This window comes from Capricornis sumatraensis, chromosome 23, assembly GCF_032405125.1.
Source record: "Capricornis sumatraensis isolate serow.1 chromosome 23, serow.2, whole genome shotgun sequence".
NCBI classification, from domain to species: Eukaryota; Metazoa; Chordata; class Mammalia; order Artiodactyla; family Bovidae; genus Capricornis; species Capricornis sumatraensis.
The window spans coordinates 6,131,036-6,150,039 of NC_091091.1; the positions used below are offsets into that span (position 1 = coordinate 6,131,036).

The 19,004-nt window shown below is 35.7% G+C and overlaps 1 protein-coding gene across 14 annotated transcripts in view; it reads left to right on the top strand.

The window, feature by feature from the left end:
• PCDH15 (protocadherin related 15) overlaps nucleotides 1-19,004 on the top strand; it is an 874,382-nt gene that overhangs the window by 512,877 nt on the left and 342,501 nt on the right. For 13 of the 14 annotated variants that reach the window (XM_068961317.1, XM_068961319.1, XM_068961315.1 and 10 more), the window contains one exon: nucleotides 11,668-11,800. The exons of the other annotated variant lie outside the window; for it this stretch is intronic. In XM_068961317.1, the coding sequence (XP_068817418.1) occupies nucleotides 11,668-11,800 (133 nt within the window). The remainder of the gene's footprint in view (nucleotides 1-11,667; nucleotides 11,801-19,004) is intronic. 14 annotated transcript variants of the gene reach the window in all.

Genomic DNA, 19,004 nt, shown 5'->3' on the forward strand with positions numbered 1-19,004 from the left:
ATCTAATAATATATTCTATAACTAGTGATACTTTGATGTCCTTCTTTTTGTTTATTTTGTTCCCTTTAATTTCATTGGATAGTACTTCCAATAAAAATGTTTGTGTTGATTTTAAGTAGGAAGGCCTCCCATGTTTCCCTATTATATTGGTTTATGGTTAAAAGATATTTTACTATGTTAATAAAGCATTCATCTATTTTTATTTTATTGACTTTAAAAAAATAAGAATGGTCATTTAGTCAAGTCAAATAAATGATCCATCAACTACGAATGACTTTTCTTTTTGAGCAAATGCTAGGATGACTGATCTTAATATGGTTCTAAAATATATCTATTTTTCATTCCTGATATAAATCCCACTAGGCTTTGGTGTTTTAATCTTGAAATAAACTTCTGGATTATGTTTGTTGCTATCTTACTTAGTGAAATCCATCCATGCTTCTCTTTTTGAGAAACTTTTGTGAAGGCTTTATATAGTTTTTATGATACTACACAGATGAAATAAACAAAAATACAAAGGAACACAAAAATGAATTAATAAGTCTAACAACAATATGAATTAGTTGTATCTCTAAAGTCAATAAATCCAAATTCAGTTCTCTGAAAAATAAATAAAAACATAGATAAACTAATAACTATCAGCTAGCCCAGTCAAAAAGTGTGAGAAAGTGGAACTTTGCCTAATAAATTCTGAGAGGGAATTGACATAGAAACAGAAGAAATTGGAAGAATCATTAAGACATCACTTTGCTTTAAATAGATGCAAAAACTTGCAAACATGGATAAAATGGATAATTTTTCAAGAAGTTATAATTTACCAAAATCAGTTGCAAAGATTAAGAATTCTTAAGAGATCAATTCTGTAGAGGAAAATACTACCCCTGGCTATAGCAAGGCAAGGAAGTTTGATAGAACTGTAACAAAACCACTGACCATTAAAAGCCCTCCAGAGCAGAGAATAGGACGTTATTTTCCCTGAAGCATAACCACGTGAGAGACTTTTCTCTTCACATCCCTCTAATCATTAATCATAGATATTTCATAGGACGCTGTATTTCCTCATTGATATGTCTAGACTGTTCTTCCTCTTGTTTCTCAATATTTTATCTTTTAATCTCATTGCATAAGAATGGATGTACTATCCAGTACTCCTTGCTGCTCTCACCTGCGGATGACAGATCCCCCTCCATTTTCTCCCACTGCTATTTACAGGCCTGTAGGTCGCTCCAGAAGAGCTTAGTTCTTGTCTGCTTGGCATTCACTTCCACAGTATGTTTGTCAAAGTGCTTAGTGACTTCATTGTCCAGTGTGGTAGAAAGCATCTCCAAACTTGCAGTTGTTTTGGTCAGGATCGCTGGAGCCTTCCTCAATGCTTATTTTTCAAACTCCAAATATAATCTTGAGCAACAAATCTAAACTCTAGCCTGAAAACATTCAGAAAACAAAAAATCCCACTACTTTCATTAATAACATCACAGTCTAAGCCATTGTCCTATCTCTAGCCTATAGTGTTGAAAACCACTTCTAATGAGAAGTCTAATTAGACTTCTGCCTGAGTCTGCTTCCGAGTCTTCTCTCAATACAATAGCCTGAGTGATTCTGATAACATGGAACACATCTCTTCCTTTTGCATAGATTTCTAGAGTCTTCACATCCCACTCTGTATAAAAGGCAACATCATTAAAAGGGCCAGTGGAGCCCAGCCCAGTTTGTCCTGGTAGCAGCCACAAAATACTTCCTCACGTCACCTCTTCACATTTGCCTGGCCTTCTACTCTGTGATGTTTCTCTTAGCCCACCCCAGTTATCACACTGGTCTCCTCTCTGTCTCTGAGGCTTGCAGCCACCTGCAAACCTTTGAACTTGGCTTTCATCTCCTTTCAGCTTGCAGTGGTTTTACCCTCAGATTTCTTCATGGCCTTATTCCTTCAAGGTCATTATTCAATCCTTGGTTCATCTGTGAATCCTTTTCTAACAACCTGTTTGCAATTACAACGAGCTTTTAATGCTTTTATAGCCCTTTCCTGGTATTACTTGATGCACTGAAAGTACTGCCGTGAAATGCACTATATGCAGTTTTGTTTAGAGAATGAATTTCATTGTCTGCCTTGCTTCTTCTCCACCAGAGAGCTAGTTCAAAAGGATAAGAATCATTGTGGTTCAGTTTTCTCTTTTTCCCAGAAGTCAAAACAATTTCTGAATGCCCTAAGTTCTAAACAAGCATCTTTTTTGTTTCTTTTCCTAGATTTTTAACAAATGTCATTTTGGGTTTTTTAATAGATGAAATGGAATAAGAGATGATATGATACAAAACTCAGTTTCTTTTAGAGTTTCCCAAACAAAGAGTTAGATTTGAAATTCTGCCTTCCCAGAAAGTATACACCAATTCTCTCCTAGTCCCTATTAAATTAAAAACTATATATATTGGTGTCTGTGACAGTAAGATTTTCTACCCAGTCCAACAAACCATTTATTACATAACTACCATTTATGGGAATACAAAGATAAACATAGTAATTGTCATTTGCAGGCCAAAAGAAAAATTACAGTACATTGTAGAAAGTAGAACTATGCATAAATCAATTTACCATGGTGAAGTTGAGATTGAGGTAAATTCTCACCTTTCTGGGACATTGATGAGGACACTTGTCATAACAGGAGAGTATTTAGAAGATCTACTAAACAAGATGAGTTTAGGAGAATGAACAGAGGTTGACCACATTAAAATAACAATAACAATAATAAAGCCCATCACATTATTTATACAGCTAGAGAAGTGTGAAATAACTTGGTATTTTGGATAATTGCAAGTCAGTCAGCAAATCAGTATATTAACTATGATTCAGAGAGGGTCAGTAGAGTTAAGGGTCATATCATGGAAAATTTAATTTGTTTTCTTAAGAAGCTTGAAGTTATCTAGTCAATGGAAGCAATGGAAGGACTTTAAAACAGAAATTCATCTGAGATAGTCTGGTTTCAGGAAAATCACTCTGGTGCCCCTACAGAAGATAGATTTGAGGGAAGATGAAGCTGTAGGTAGATTTCCTCAATGGTTCAATGGTAAAGAATCTGCCTGCCAATGTAGGAGCCTCGGGTTTGATCCTTGGGTCATAAAGGTCCCCTGGAAAAGGGAATGGCAACCCACTCCAGTATTCTTGCCTGGAGAATTCCATAGAAAGAGGAGCTTGGTGGGCTATATAGTCCATGGGGTCACAAAGAGTCAGCTATGACTTAGCAACTGAACAACAACAAACAGCAAAAGCTGTAGGTAGAGAAATGAGGCAGAACACCTCTGCTAAAAAAACATTGCTGATGGTTTGAACTTGGCCATGAGTAAGGAAAAATGGAGAGAAGGAATTATTAAAAATTGAAAGACTCTCCCAGGTTTTTATCTAAGCTGACCGATTGGTAACAATGTCAATAAGGCACACATATTTGAGTAAAAGGGAAGAGCTCAATTTCATACACGCTTACTTGTATTTACTTAGAATAAATATATTAACATATTCAAAAAGAAAATGGATATACATGCCTGAATGTGAGAAGACATTCGAGGGCTATATCTTGTGTAGAAAAAAATAGAATTCATTTATACAGTGAATAGTTACAGAATCCAAAATGAGAGTCTAAGTTTGAATGAATTTAAAATAATAGTGACATTCATGCTGGGTTATTCTGAAGGGAAGTTGAAGATGACTGATACTATTTAATTAATGTGCCAGGGCTAGACATCATGCTAGTGACCTTTATATATAATTTTTAATCTTAACAACAAAATTATAACTCTTGCATAGCTCTATTTATTTGTATAAACCAAAAATAAAAGCTGAAAAGGATAACTTACTTGGGTACATGACCCCTTGCCCACTTTCATAAAAAAAGTATTGATAACCATAGTAAATAAGAGGTAGAAACATAACTTGAACTCAGGACTCTTAGATTCTAAAATCTTCCCCTTCATCCTGTTCCATATCCAAAACTCTTGGTTATTATTCTGGAGAAAAAATGATAAGATAGTAATAATATTAATGCTAATTATAAACATAAATATATCTTATCTTTATTATTTAAACTTATTGAAACCTGATAATAGTCATCCATTCATTTTGTAAAATTTTCATTGAAGATAGTGCTGTGCTAAACAGATGTCTAATCTATGTATGTATGCATATTATGATTGATATTTTTAGACAACTTTATTATTTAATGAGTGAGATTTTAAATTTGCTTTGAAGTTCTGGTTTGCAAGTCATATCACTGATTTGCCTTGATAAGCCTTTGTTTACAGTAATTCGTAGTCTAAGTGGGTTTTACTTAAATCAAATTGTATTCTACTCCTGGAAACAAAGTGGCATTTTCAGAATTTGAATATATAGGTCTTTTCAGTGATATGAGGCATTTATTTGACTTAGTCTCACTGTTTTCTTTATAGATGATGGTTTGGGCACTAGAAGACCACCTTATGATGGTTGATTAAATATCAAGTGGGACCTGCAGAGAGTAAAATCCATATACCTCCATCCTACCTGCCACAATAATGTTATGTTTCCCTAGAATAATGACACTTGCTATTTTCTGGAGGAAAATTAGTCTTTCAGATTGAGTTGATGATTGAACTGAAGAGTTGTAAGGCTTTGCTTTCAGTATTTCTTTTGGGAAAAGATGCTCTTAGAAAATTAGGAACATAAAAATATAGATTAGATTGTGACATATTTTACAAGCTGATCCAGATGACAACAGTGACATGTAAACCTAATTAAATGATAACACTAAAAGCGATGATGATTTTCTGTCTTATTCTTTTCTAATAAACAACCTCAATTCTAAATGTCAATAACACTGACTCTCAAAATGAGGATTTAAGAATTAAGTAGCAGAAGAATTAACTGTTTATATACTTGTTATTCTAATTGATTAAACCAGCCAAATAATTAGAGAGTAAGAGGAGCCATAGTCTATAGTGGTTTTGTTTGGGTTTTTTTTTTTTTTTTTTTCAGTCATTGATAAACAGAAGAGGACAAAAACAAACGGTTTTTTAAGAGTAGTAAGATATATTAGATAGTATTTACTTTTTGTCTGTAAGTCTTCCTGTGTGTAACTGCATTAAATTAAGTAAATATTTAATCTTAGTATGAGTTAGAGTCCTACTTTTAAGTATTTATCAAAATGTAAAGATAAAATTGAGTCCCTTCCCCCAAATATAAAACAAATCATGATAAAACAACTGATGCCTGGCAAGGAATACTTTTCTGATACTCAATCTATTTTCATGGAATTTAAGGTTATATCTAACTAATACAATATTAAATCACCCATTCTCAAATAAAATTATTTTTCAATTGTGAATATATATATTTTAAAATAACTTCACATGATATATTTCACATTAATAATAAAAAAAATTATGCAAGTATTCATTTTAGCAAAATTTTACTGAGTTTCCTCTTGGGAAGCACTAGAAATATAAGACAGGATGAGCTTTTTGCCCTCATAGCATTCGTATAGAGGCCCAGATAAATCTGGATACAGCATAATATAATTACAAGTGCAGTTTAACTTGGACAGCAAGGAAAATGAGGTATCCTAGCAGAAAAAAAACAATAAAAGCAACGATACAGAGACACAGCAAAGTATTGTCTGCTGTGGGAACTGCTAAAATCTATCAACCAATCCTCATTGTTATTACGCTGAAATTTGAATCAGTAAGTAGAGCACATGAGTACGTGAAGGCTGTGACTCTTGCTCTTCTCTCTAGTCTTAATCCCTACCATTGCCCTAATTATACCTTTTTCTTTAGTTGTACAAAAGGTATTGTTTTTTATTTGTTGGTCTCTGAATTTGCACAGATTTTTCTCTGTAATGCCCTGTGGTTTTTATACCTATGTGGATCTTATCCCTGTAACTTTCCCTGAGAAATTTCTCTGAAGTCTTTTATTAGTTTTAAATCTGGGAGTGTTGCTCCTATGGATCCCTGTGTGTATTTCCAAAATAATAAAACAGAACCTATGAACACTAAGATGTAAATACAGCTTTTTTATTGTGATATTGGTGAAGACAAGGAAAAAAAAAAAGTTAAGCTTTTTTATTTTGATGATCCTCTTAGAAACAAGGTAGAAATATAGAGTTACAAATAGATAGCTCATAGCATGTGTTGACACATTTAAAACAAAATTACTATACAGACTGTGCAATCTTCTAAATGTCAAGAACATTATCTCAGTACCACCGAGTAGCATTGTCATATCCAAAAAATGTGACTTTTTATCTTCTTAAAAATTGTGCCATTTCTGAAGTTAAAGCTTCTTAGGCCTCTCTTCACAATCTCTTTTTATTCATATTTTATTTTGTTCTTAAAAACAAAGTGCTATGGGTGAAGTTTTATTCATAATATAAACAATTAACATTGATTGTGATATCATAGTCTGATCCAAATACTTGAAATTTGTGATTTTCTGTGAGATAACATCCTTCCTTGCAAACCACAGATGTTTTATGCTCTCACACAGAAGCATACACACACATCAGATAATTAAAAAGTCTTGTTTACTTCCCAGTTTTGTTCTTGTAGAATGTGGGGAGAAAAGCAGGCAGATTTTAAATTTGTAAGTTTTGCCTTTGATTTTGTCTTCTGTTACTAATTATCTTCACAACCTTGAATCTATTATTTAATCTTTCTGATTTTCTAATATCCTTTCATAAAATGAGAGTTAAACTAGATGGTTTCTAGGGCCTTTTAAAATCATATGATTATCTGAGAAGTTACATCACCTTTCTTGTTCTACTTTGAACTCATTACCAAATGAGAAATAAAAACTTTATGATTTTTGTGTTTATAGATTTATCTACTATAAATCTGACTATATTATAAAAATAAAATTTATAAAATATAGATTGTCAGTTTTATGCATTTAAGACTAGCTGTAAAATGTAGTACAAGGTGTTCACATGGAATGTTATTATTTACCTTGTGACTGTCCTGTTTTGTTATGTGCTTAATTAATGATATTGAATTACTAATCTTTATACAGCATTAATGATATTATTTTATTGTTAATACTACTGGGATTCAATTTTAGAAAGCTAACTCTGACATTATATTAACATCAGGGCTAAAAAAGGGATAGAGTTTTAGAAGGCCATAACCATCAAGAAGGTTGGTGCTTATTTCAACTTATTGTAGCAAAGTGCCAGGATGTTAAAGCTGAAAAACTTAAGAGCTTGAAATATGATCGTACTCAAATAACTCTAAAATCCAAGTGTGTGTGTGAGGGGAAAGGGTTGGGAATGATTAGTGATTCTAGCATTTGAATTACTGGAAAGGAGCAAAGGAAGAAAAGGAGTAAGTGCAGATGAAGGAGACGGTCATGTTGGACCTTGGTGTTCCCTGTCTTCTGCCTTGGGAAATAGAGTCTTTTTTTGTTTTGCATTTAATATTTTTCTTCTCTCTGCCAAAAACACAGGCATCTTATGAGTTAGAAGTCATTACTGTAGTGTTGTGGATGTGAACAGTTTAGTCAAAGGGGGAAGAATAAGGAAATCTGCAAAGTACAATAAGTTTAGCATGAATTATACTTTTAAGAGCAGAAAGGGACCTGTGTTCAGATAAAACTTTTATAAAGTATTCCATACCAGCAAGTTGAAGCTCTAAAGAATATCAAAAACAGGAAGGTTCTAGATTTTTGAAAGGAAACTTTGAATTTAGGGTGCAGGTATTTTTTAGGTCAAAAAAGTGAGGGACTATCTTGCCTCCAGGCTTTTTAAGGAGAGTTTTCGGTCAGCTTGTAGAGGAATCCCCTGGACTCCTAACTTAAAAAGCAGGGAATCTGCATGTTTTACTCCCCATGAACTTCTGGGACCCTGGTCTTCTAAATCATATTTGTGTGAGAAAAACCTTGTATATTCATGGAAAATGTAGATTTTCAGTCCCACACCAAAAGATTAGGATCCAGTATGTCTAAACCCTAACACCACCACAATCCACTCGGGAGGGAGAGAGGATACAGTGCCTGTAGATTTTAGCTTAGAAAAGTGAAAAAATGCAATTAAATGTAAAATATTTAAAGAGATGTGAATAAGATAAGTACAAGCTTATTAATTCCATTTCAAAGAATAGAATAAGAAACCTTAATTTGAATAGTTGTCAATAATAACTGATATATGTATGTTTTTCAGTATGTACTTTCCTGGTAGCTCAGATGGTAAAGAATCTGCCTGTGATTCTGGAGACCTGGGTTTGATCCCTTGGTCATGGAGATCCCATGGAAAAAGGATTGGCTATCCACTACAGTGTTCTTGCCTGGAGAATTCCATGGACAGAAAAGCCTGATGGGCTACAGTCCATGAGGTCTCAGAGTCAGACACACCTGAGCAACTAACACTTTCAGTTGACTTCATATATGTATATATACATACATACACATGTGCACATACACACACACATATTTAATCCTTATGCTAATCTTAATGTTATTATTATATTTAGTTGTCAGATGAAGATAGTGAAACTGAAAGCAGTCAGTTGCCTAGGATCACATCTGGTAGCATCAAAATTTTAACCCAGGAATGTGTGGTTAAAAATCCAGTGCTCAACTTTGCTCAGCTAGGATTATTATCAATATGGTGTAGGGTAAATGTTATTGGGCTTATTATGAACAGAGGATGTGCTGGCAGCAAAAAGGAAGAAATAGTAAAATGTGTGAATCACTTTATATGTAACAAACACTAAGAAAATAACTCAGAATGATGAAGGGTAATATTAGCAGTAATGTTATCTTGGGATGGTTGTTGGAATGAGATCACCACCTGGGAGAATAATATGCCCACTCATACTGACAATTACTTTGTTCCCACAATATGAAAAGTAGGGCTCTTTGCACACTTTTTAACTTCTTGATATTTCTCTTTTTAATCTATCCATCATAGTTGTTGTTTAGTCACTAAGTCATGTCTGACTCTTTTGCGATCCCATGGACTGTGTATAACTTGCCAGGCTCCTCTCTCCATGAAATTGCCCAGGCAAGAATACTGGCATGGATTACCATTTCCTTCTCTAGGGGATCTTCCTGACTCAGGGATCGAGTTTGGGTTTCCTGCATGGCGGGTGGGTTCTATACCACTGAGCCACCAGGCAAGCCTGCCGTTTTAGTACTGATAAGGGTAAACTTGATACCTCTAAGTTTATAAGCAACATTTCATCATCCATTTTAACCTACTTTAAACATCTTACCCTTAAAACATGAGTTGTAAAAAAAATTGAAAAGAAAAGCAATTATATTGGTGAATTTTAATAATGAGATAATATCAGAGCAAGAAATAATGCAGATGCATTAACTAATTATGAAGTCTAAAAGATTTTAATTTAGATTGAGATTGCTTTGGAACAATACTGTGGTAAATTTAAGGTTTGTTTTTTTTTAAGTCACTGCAAATTTTTAGAGGGGCTTAGTATTCTATAGGTATCTATTCTACTGAAAATATGTTCAGAAATAATTTGAACTTAGGCATATGTAAGGTGATAAGCTAAAAAAAAAATTTTTCAGTGCCAATAAACTGTAGAAAATTCTGAAAGAGATGGGAATACCAGACCACCTGACGTGCCTCTTGAGAAACCTATATGCAGGTCAGAAAGCAACAGTTGGAACTGGACATGGAACAACAGACTGGTTCCAGATAGGAAAAGGAATATGTCAAGGCAGTATATTGTCACCCTGCTTATTTAACTTCTATGAAGAGTACATCATGAAAAATGCTGGGCTGGAAGAAGCACAAGCTGGAATCAAGATTGCCGGGAGAAAAATCAATAACCTCAGATATGCAGATGACACCACCCTTATGGCGGAACATGAAGAAGAACTAAAGAGCCTCTTGATGAAAGTGAAAGAGGAGAGTGAAGAAGTTGGCTTAAAGCTCAACATTCAGAAAACGAAGATCATGACATATGGGTCCCATCACTTCATGACAAATAGATGGGGAAACAGTGGAAACAGTGTCAGACTTTATTTTGGGGGGCTCCAAAATCACTGCAGATGATGATTGCATCCATGAAATTAAAAGACACTTACTCCTTGGAAGAAAAGTTATGACCAACCTAGATAGCATATTCAAAAGCAGAGACATTACTTTGCCCACAAAGGTCCGTCTAGTCAAGGCTATGGTTTTTCCAGTAGTTATGTATGGATGTAAGAGTTGGACTGTGAAGAAGGCTGAGCGCCAAAGAATTGATGCTTTTGAACTGTGGTGTTGGAGAAGACTCTTGAGAGTCCCTTGGACTGCAAGGAGATCCAACCATTCCATTCTAAAAGAGCTCAGTTCTAGGTGTTCTTTGGAAGGAATGATGCTATGAAACTCCAGTACTTTGGCCACCTCATGCGAAGAGTTGACTCATTGGGATTCTGATGCTGGGAGTGATTGGGGGCAGGAGGAGAAGGGGATAATGAGATGGCTAGATGGCATCACTGACTCGATGGGTGTGAGTTTGAGTGAACTCCAGGAGTTGGTGATGGACAGGGAGGCCTGGCATGCTGCAAATCATGGGGTGGCAAAGAGTCGGACACAACTGAGTGACTGAACTGAACTGATGATCTGTATTTCTCTTAAGTGCTTTTCAAAGTAAACAAATATAGAATAATAATCTCAGAAAAATGTTTTCAGTAACATGTCTATAACTGATACACTTAATGTAAAGAACTTTGGGCTATATTAAGAAAAATTTTGCCCCCAAATAGAAATCGTAAGAAATGTGTTTTGAATAAAAAAAAGGCATGATTTTGTTAAAATAAGTTAAAGCACACAACTCGGGCAGTGGTGGTATGTTCTTTATGAATGCATACCGACTTTGTAAAGCCCAGGTCTCATTAATATAGTCCAGCCAACGTTTCTTCTGTACCGATCTTGAATATGTTGCTTCTGCAGCTTTTGCTACTTAAGGAAATTTCAGAGTTTAGATATATTAATACAGGTGATTATACCAATGCTAATGGTTTTGTCCTTCTAATAACAGAATAACTTTTGTCCCTCAAAAACAAATGTCCATCGATCTAAGCCTTCAGTTAAATCTAACTTCCAAAATTTTATATTATACTCTTTAAAGAAGACTTAAAAACAGATTTGGTATTGTTTGCAACTATTTTACACAACTATTACTTTATGATCCTGACTCTTGACATGCATTTCATTAAGCCATTGATGTCAGCAAAAAAATTAATGAAACACAGCCCATATTTTGTTTTCTGTGTTATTTTAATCAATATTCCCTCTGCTGTTTTAATGGAAGAAATCCCCAAGGACATCTCTTATTACCAAATATTTACAGAGTATTTTTTTGCTATTAGAGAAACATTACAAAATAAAGTCAAAAGTCAAGGCAATTTAATGCATTACCTCTATTTGCACAGCTATTTCTTTTTAATCCACACTATTAATCTAAGTAGGAAAAATCCATACCTGAGGCTTTTTTTTTTTTCATTTTGCTAAGATAATTTCATAAAAACATCATCGTTTGGTGGTAGCTTTTGTTTTTCCACCTTTTCATTCTGAATTGCTTTATTATTTCCCATAAAAATTCAGAATTTCTCTCTCCTGTAAACCAAACAACAGAATATCAAATGCAGTCTGTCATTAAATGTGATGTAGATTTTTACCCATCTTGTTTGCTTCTCTTTCTCTGCAGGCATTCCATCTGCACTGTGTACATTGAAGTGCTTCCTCCAAATAATCAAAGCCCTCCTCGCTTCCCACAGCTAATGTATAGCCTTGAAATCAGCGAGGCCATGAGGATTGGTGCTGTTTTATTAAATCTACAGGTATGCTCCTTAGTTTACATATTAAATTCTAGCAGCAACCTTGAAGGCTAATGGGTTTAATATCTGTGCAAGAGGGGAGAAAACCTCACATGTCACTTACACTCTGATGAATGACAATTCCATCTGGAAAGGAAAGTAGGGATAATATGGATGGAGGGTTTCCACAGCAAATCTATTCTATTGATTGTCACTATTGAAGCACTAACGTTAGCTGGCAGGGATTAGCTGCAGTCATTACAAGAGAGAATGAAAGGATTGGAAGCATGCACTTGAATATCTTTTACTTTGCATCCAAAGAGCTTGCAGCTGACTCTTGTATTCTGTCTTGGATTCCTTTGCCCCGGAAGGATTTATTTTTGCTGCAGTGTTCAGTATAGAAAATGACTTTAGATTCACCAACTGATGGTAGGCATTCTAATTCAGAGGCAGGCACTTTTATTTTTTGGCCATGGGAAAACCTTCTAATTGCTGTGCTTCAGTTTGTTTGTTTAGATGAAGGGGGTAGATTTAGGTGATATTTCCATTCACAGCTCTTGAGACTTGGGCATATGAGTTACTTGCAGAATGATAGCTTGATTTTCACAATTTATATATTCCTGGCTAAAGCATATTTGGCCAGAAAATGCTATATTTTCAACTGAACCTACAGTTTCAAGTTGGGCTACTTGTATTGTGATGGTAACTGTCACTTGCTATAAAAATCATGAGTACAAGACATTGCCCTATCTACAGATATTCAGAGGACAGAGAATTTATCATCTCCTGGTGTTATATGGGAAGAGCAGGAGTTGCTGACACGAGAATTCAGGAAGCTGGCCTTGAAGATTAGAAGAGGTTTTTTGTTTTTTGTTTTTTTTCTTCAAATGTGATGAGTTAGGAAAATCCCAGCATTGATCTTTGTCATCAAATGAGATGACATGAGGCATCTTGCAGTCTTATTTGAATACAGACACCCTGTCTCTCAAACCCTGATGATATAAAATTAAAGGTTCTATAGAATGTTTACACTAGAAGGAATGCTAAAAATAATGAAACATATCAACCTCATTTTCTAAATCTGGGAAATGAATCTTATAGAAAGTAAGTGGGGCCTAAATCAGTTGATGAAATTATCAACATTTCCAAAACAAAGTTCATTCTGTTATAGCACACACATTTCCTGAGGCTGCTAAAATTTTGGCTGGCATTACCAGATACTTCTTTTTACCTCTGCTCTTGTCTCTATGTTGTTGCTTTTTCTCTAGGTAACTAGAGAGAATTTACTTTTGTTGTTCATTTACTATTAAGACATAGGGAAATAAAATTATATAAAAGTAGATATATTAGTAATAAGGAAATTTGGGGGATTTTAGTAGATAAAATAGGCTTCCTTGGTGGCTGAAACAATAGAGAATCTGCCTGCAGTGCAGGAGACCAGATTCGATTCCTGGTCCTAGAAGATCCCCTGGAGAATGAAAAGTCTCTCCATTCCAATATTCTTGCCTGAGTCCCTTGGACTGCAAGGAGATCAAACCAGTCAATCCTAAAGGAAATCAACTCTGAATATTCATTGGAAGGACTAATGGTGAAGCTGAAGCTACAATACTTTGGCCACCAGATACAAAGAGCCAAGTCACTGAAAAAGACCCTGATGCTGGGAAAGATTGAGGGCAGGAGGAGAAGCTGACAGCAGAGGATGAGATGGTTGTATGACATCCCTGACTCAACGGACATGAGTTTGAGCACACTCTGGGAGATGGTGAAGGACAAGGTAGCCTGGTGTGCTGTTTAGTCTATGGGATTGCAAGCAGTTGGAAGTGACTAAGTGACTGAACAACAATGGACAAAATAAAAAAAAAAGTCCTGTAGTTTCTTTAGGAGAAATAAAACATTTAGTTGAGTCGTGTAAATGATAAAATATGGAAAACCAAATATTAAATAGTTACATTTATAGAATAATGAAAATTTTTGTTTACCTATGATGGGAATTTATTTTGTTTAAACAAAAAGTAAAGAAAAATAAATCTTAGATTTGTAAGTTCAGGCCAAGAAATTGTACATGTTTAATATTTAAATATTTCTTGAGAATGTGCCTTTGTATAATTTAACTTTCTGTAAGTCAGATATAATTTTACTTCTAAAATGGCTCTGGTTTTATTTCAAATCCCAGAAATATCTGGGAACCACAGTACAGGAGAATAATTCTACCTGTGAGTTAAAGATGAAAAGGAGTTGGCCTTTTTCATATCTCAAATTTCTCTAGTACAAAAGCTGAGAAAATACTTGAAGTGACATTTCTATTCACCCTTTGTGCTTCTGGGTACAAGTGAAAGAAAAGATGCCAATTGCAGTGGCAGTCTCTATTAGAAAGAACTAGGGTGACACCATCAAGGCATTTTTTATAAGCCGCCAACCATATACTTTTGCTCATGATCAACTGAGATTGAATTTAAACTAGTGACCTAAAAGTTGAAAAGCTCTGTCAAATTACTCTCACAAAGACTTCTAATAACAGAATGTATTAGAGGTACTTCTGGACACATTCTCGTCATTTTCACACACAGCACTGCCCACTGCTGACTCACAGCTCAATTTAGAAAGACAGGATTTATGGAGAAATATATTTTCAAAGATAACAGAAGACTGACTTCAAAATAATCTGTTTTGACTGAGGTCAAAGTGCTTTCTTTTCAGACAACAATCTTTGTTTCCCTCCCCAGCCCTTTTCCTTTCCTCTTGTAAGTATTTTCCTTTCATTCTTTCTAAAAGTTGTTTAGGAGGCTGTGATTTTCCTCAAAATATCCTATTAAAGATATTTTGCCTAGCTGCTTTTTTGATGGCATTTCATGGAGGAAAATGTTACCAGGAGCTTTTATTTTTTCAAACTTGTTGTGCTGATCAGCGTTAGAGTTAGGTGGGATTTTTTCTTCCAGAATTGGTCAGATCTTGCTCTAAAGCATGTTCCTCCTTTGTAATTCTGAACTACCAGTGAAGCCTGTGAGACTGGTGTGCTGATGCCAGAGCATACACTGGGATCCAGAAAGCAGGCTGTGCGCCTTTCTCCCCAATTTTGTGTTTGGTTATGTCACATTGCTAGCTTGAAAAGGCCCATGGTGGGTGTTTTTATGCCGTCAGAACTAGCAAATGCAATGAATCGGTACCCTCCAGTCCAGATCAGTTGTTAAACTTTTGTTTACACACCATTGGATTTGGAGCAAATTTCTCAAGATTCAGATCACTAAAATGTGTTGACTCTAGCAGCTTTCTGCATCTTTGTCCCTCTGAAATTTTGATCTACTTCCATCACTTTAAAGATGAGAGCCATGCTTCCAAATGTGACTCTATATTATACTCAAATACAATAGGTCTCAGGTTTTTTTATCCATATAAAATCATTTTTTAATTTCATATTACCCTTATAATTTATGGCTCACATTCTCATCGACTGTTTGACACATCCCTGTTACCACTAGTATAATCCTTTCTTACACATGGATTCTCCTTGTACCATCACCATCATCATCATACTCATATAATAATAATAGCTATATAATGACACTTGTGTGGAACTTAGTGAGGCATGACTACTTCCAATAATCATGTACAGATGTGAGAGTTGGACTATAAACAATTCTGATCACTGGAGAATTGATACCTTTAAATTGTGGTGCTAGAGAAGATTCTTGAAAGTCCCTTGGACTGTAAGGAGATCAAACTAGTCAATCCTAAAGGAAATCAACCCTGAACATTCGTTGGATACTGAAGCTGAAGCTCCAGTACTTTGGCCAGCTGATGAGAAGAGCTGACTCATTGGAAAAGACCCTAATGCTGGGAAAGATTGCAGGCAGGAGAAAAGGGGATGACAGAGGCTGAGATGACTGGATGGCATCACTGACTCAATGGACGTGAGTTTGAGCAAACTCTGGGAGATGATGAAGGACAGAGAAGCCTTGTGTGCTGCAGTCCATGGGTTACAAAGAGTTGGATGTGACTGAACGACTGAACAACAGTAACAACAATGAGGCAAGCACTATTGAAGTTCTTAATTGTCTCAGTGAGGACAGCCAGGTTTATATTATGCACTCACACTCAAAATTTCAACAATTTGTAACATAAAGTTTTATTTCCTACTCACACTGTGTCCATCATAAATCAATTCTAGCTCTGAAAAAAAAATTCTACCCCTATTCTTCATGATTTTCACTCTATTTCAGAATGGTGGAACAGCCTCTACCTGGGACAGTGTTGTTCCTCTGACAGACTGAAAAGAGAGTCACAATAAACCATATGCTGTCACATAATGCTTTTTCTGGAAGTAACACAGGACCCTTCAACCCACATTTCCTTCACCAAACCAGGTCACAATTCTGCTAGTGATTCAATTATGGCAAGGATGTATAATCTTACCACTAGAAAGTGAAGTCGCTCAGTTGTGTCCAACTCTTTGCGACCCAATGGACTGTAACCTACCAGGCATCTAAGTCCATGGAATTTTCCAGGCAAGAGTACTGGAGTGGGTTGCCATTTCCTTCTCCAGGGGATCTTCCTGACCCAGGCATTGAACCCAGGTCTCCCGCATTGCAGGCAGGCACTTTACCTAGAGGCAGACACTAATTACATGTCTATGTCTGATGTCAAAAGCCATGACTTCTTTTGGTACAGCCTTTGCTTTCCAAGTCACTGCACACAGCAGCTTTGCTAAATGATTCATAACTGCCTAACATAATTTCCCATCCTTGCAGCATGCAATAACAGTTTTCTTACCACCCTTATCTTGATGTCACTGCTATTTATTATTTTGGGGAGTGTTTATTATGGTACAATCCAATTTTAAGCACTAAATTGTGAATTAGTTAAAATGTCTAGGGTTTCGTTGCCAAATTTCACATTTTATGCCAATCTCTGGTTGGTAGTGACTGCTATATTCAGTCTTCATTCTGAAACTCATGCCTCTGTCTAGAATTTTATTGATCTCTTGACTGAAGGCAATATTTGCAGTGGAAAACACAACAAAACCCAACACAGCAAAAAGCAAAACCTAGTTATTTGCTATTTCCCATCAAAGAGTAGGACACAATTGAGCAACTGAACAACCACCACCACAAAGGAATGATGCACATAATATCTATTTAATCCTTGGGATGGGAAGATGCCCTGGAGAAAGAAATGACAACCTACTCCAGTATTCTTGCCTGGAGAATGCCATGGACAGAGGAGCCTGGTGGGAGACAATCATGCAGTCAGAAAGAGTCAAACACCACTGAGTGACTAACACACACACAATCTGCATATAAATTAAATAAGCAGGGTGACAATACACAGCTTTGATATATTCCTTTCCCAAATTGGCATCAGTCCACTGTTTAATGCCTAGATCTTACTGTTGCTTCTTGACCTGCATATAGATTTCTCAGGAGGCAGGTAAGGTGGTCTATTAGGTGGTCTGGTCTCTTTAAGAATTTTCCAAGTATGAGGTGGTCCACACAATCAAAGGCTGTAGCACAGTCAATGAAGCATAAGTAGATTTTTTATGAAAATTTCTAGCTTTTTCTATGATCAAGCAGATGTTGACAATTTGATCTCTGTTTCCTCTGTCTTTTCTAAACTCAGCTTGAACATGTGAAAGTTCTCAGTTGAACCCTGGCTTAGAGAATTTTGAGCATTACTTTGCTAGCTTGTGAAATAAATGCAGTTGTGCAGTAGTTTAAACATTCTTTAGCATTGCCCTTCTTTGGGATTGGAAGGAAAACTGACCTTTTTCAGTTGTGCGGCCACTGCTGAGTTTTCCAAATTTGCTGGCATATTGAGTGCAGCACTTTCACAGCATCATCTTAGGATTTGAAATAGCTCAACTGGAATTCCAGCACCTCCACTAGCTTTGTTCATAGTGATGCTTCCTAAGGCCCACTTCACTTTGCATCCCAGCATGCCTGGGTCTAGGTGAGTGATCACACCATCATGGTTATCTGGGTCATTAAGTTTTTATTTATTTGTTTATTTGTTTGTATAATTCTTCTATGTATTCTTGCCAACTCTTCTGAATATTTCTGTTTCTGTTAGGTCCATACTGTTTCTATCCTTTATTATGCCCATCTTTACATGAAATGTTCCCTTGGTATCTCTAAGTCTCTTGAAGAGATTTTTAGTCTTTCCTATTCTATTAATTTCCTCTATTTCTTTGCATTGGTCACAGGAAGGCCTTCTTATCTCTTCTTGCTATTCTTTGGAACTCTGCATTTAGATGGATATATCTTTCCTTTTCTCCTTTGCTTTTTGCTTCTCTTCTTTTCTCAGCTACTTGTAAAACCTCCTCAAGCAACCACTTTCCCTTTTTGCATTTCTTTTTCTTGAGGATGGTTTTGATCACCACCTCCTGTACAGTGTAATGAACCTCCGTCCATAATTCTTCAGTCACTCTGTCTATCAAATTTAATCCCTTGAATCTATTTGTCACTTCTACTATATAATTGTAAGGTATTTGATTCAGGTCATATCTGAATGATCTAGTGATTTTCCCTACTTTCTTCAATTTAAGTCTGAATTTTGCAATAAGGAGTTCATGATCTAAGCCACAGTCAGCTCCTGATTTTTTTTTTTTTTTTGCTGACTATGTACAGCTTCTCCATCTTTGGCTGCAAACAATATAATCAGTCTGATTTCAGGATTGACCATATGATGATATCCATATGTAGAGTCTTCTCTCATGTTGTTGGAAGAGGGTGTTTGCTATGCCTAACGTATTCTCTTGGCAAAAATCTGTTAGCCTTTACCCTGCTTCATTTTGTACTCCAAGGACAAACTTGCCTGTTCCTCCAAGTATCTTTTGACTTCCTACCTCTGCATTTCAGTCCCCTATGATGAAAAGGATCTTTTATTTTGGTGTTGGTCCTAGAAGGTCTTTTAGATCTTCATAGAAATGTTCGACTTCAGCTTCTTCAGCATTAATGATTGGAACAGATTTGGATTAGTGCGATATTGAGTGGCTTGCCTTTGAAACGAACAGGAATCATTCTGTCATTTTTAAGATTGTATCTAAGTACTGCATTTTGGACTCTTTTGTTGACTATGATGGCTACTCCATTTCTTCTAAGGGATTCTTGCCCACAGTAGTAGGTATAATGGTCATTTGAATTAAATTCACCCATTCCTCTCCATTTTAGTTCACTGATTCCTAAAATTCCTTCCACACTAATTTGTTGCAATCTCAATACAGGTAATTTTTTTT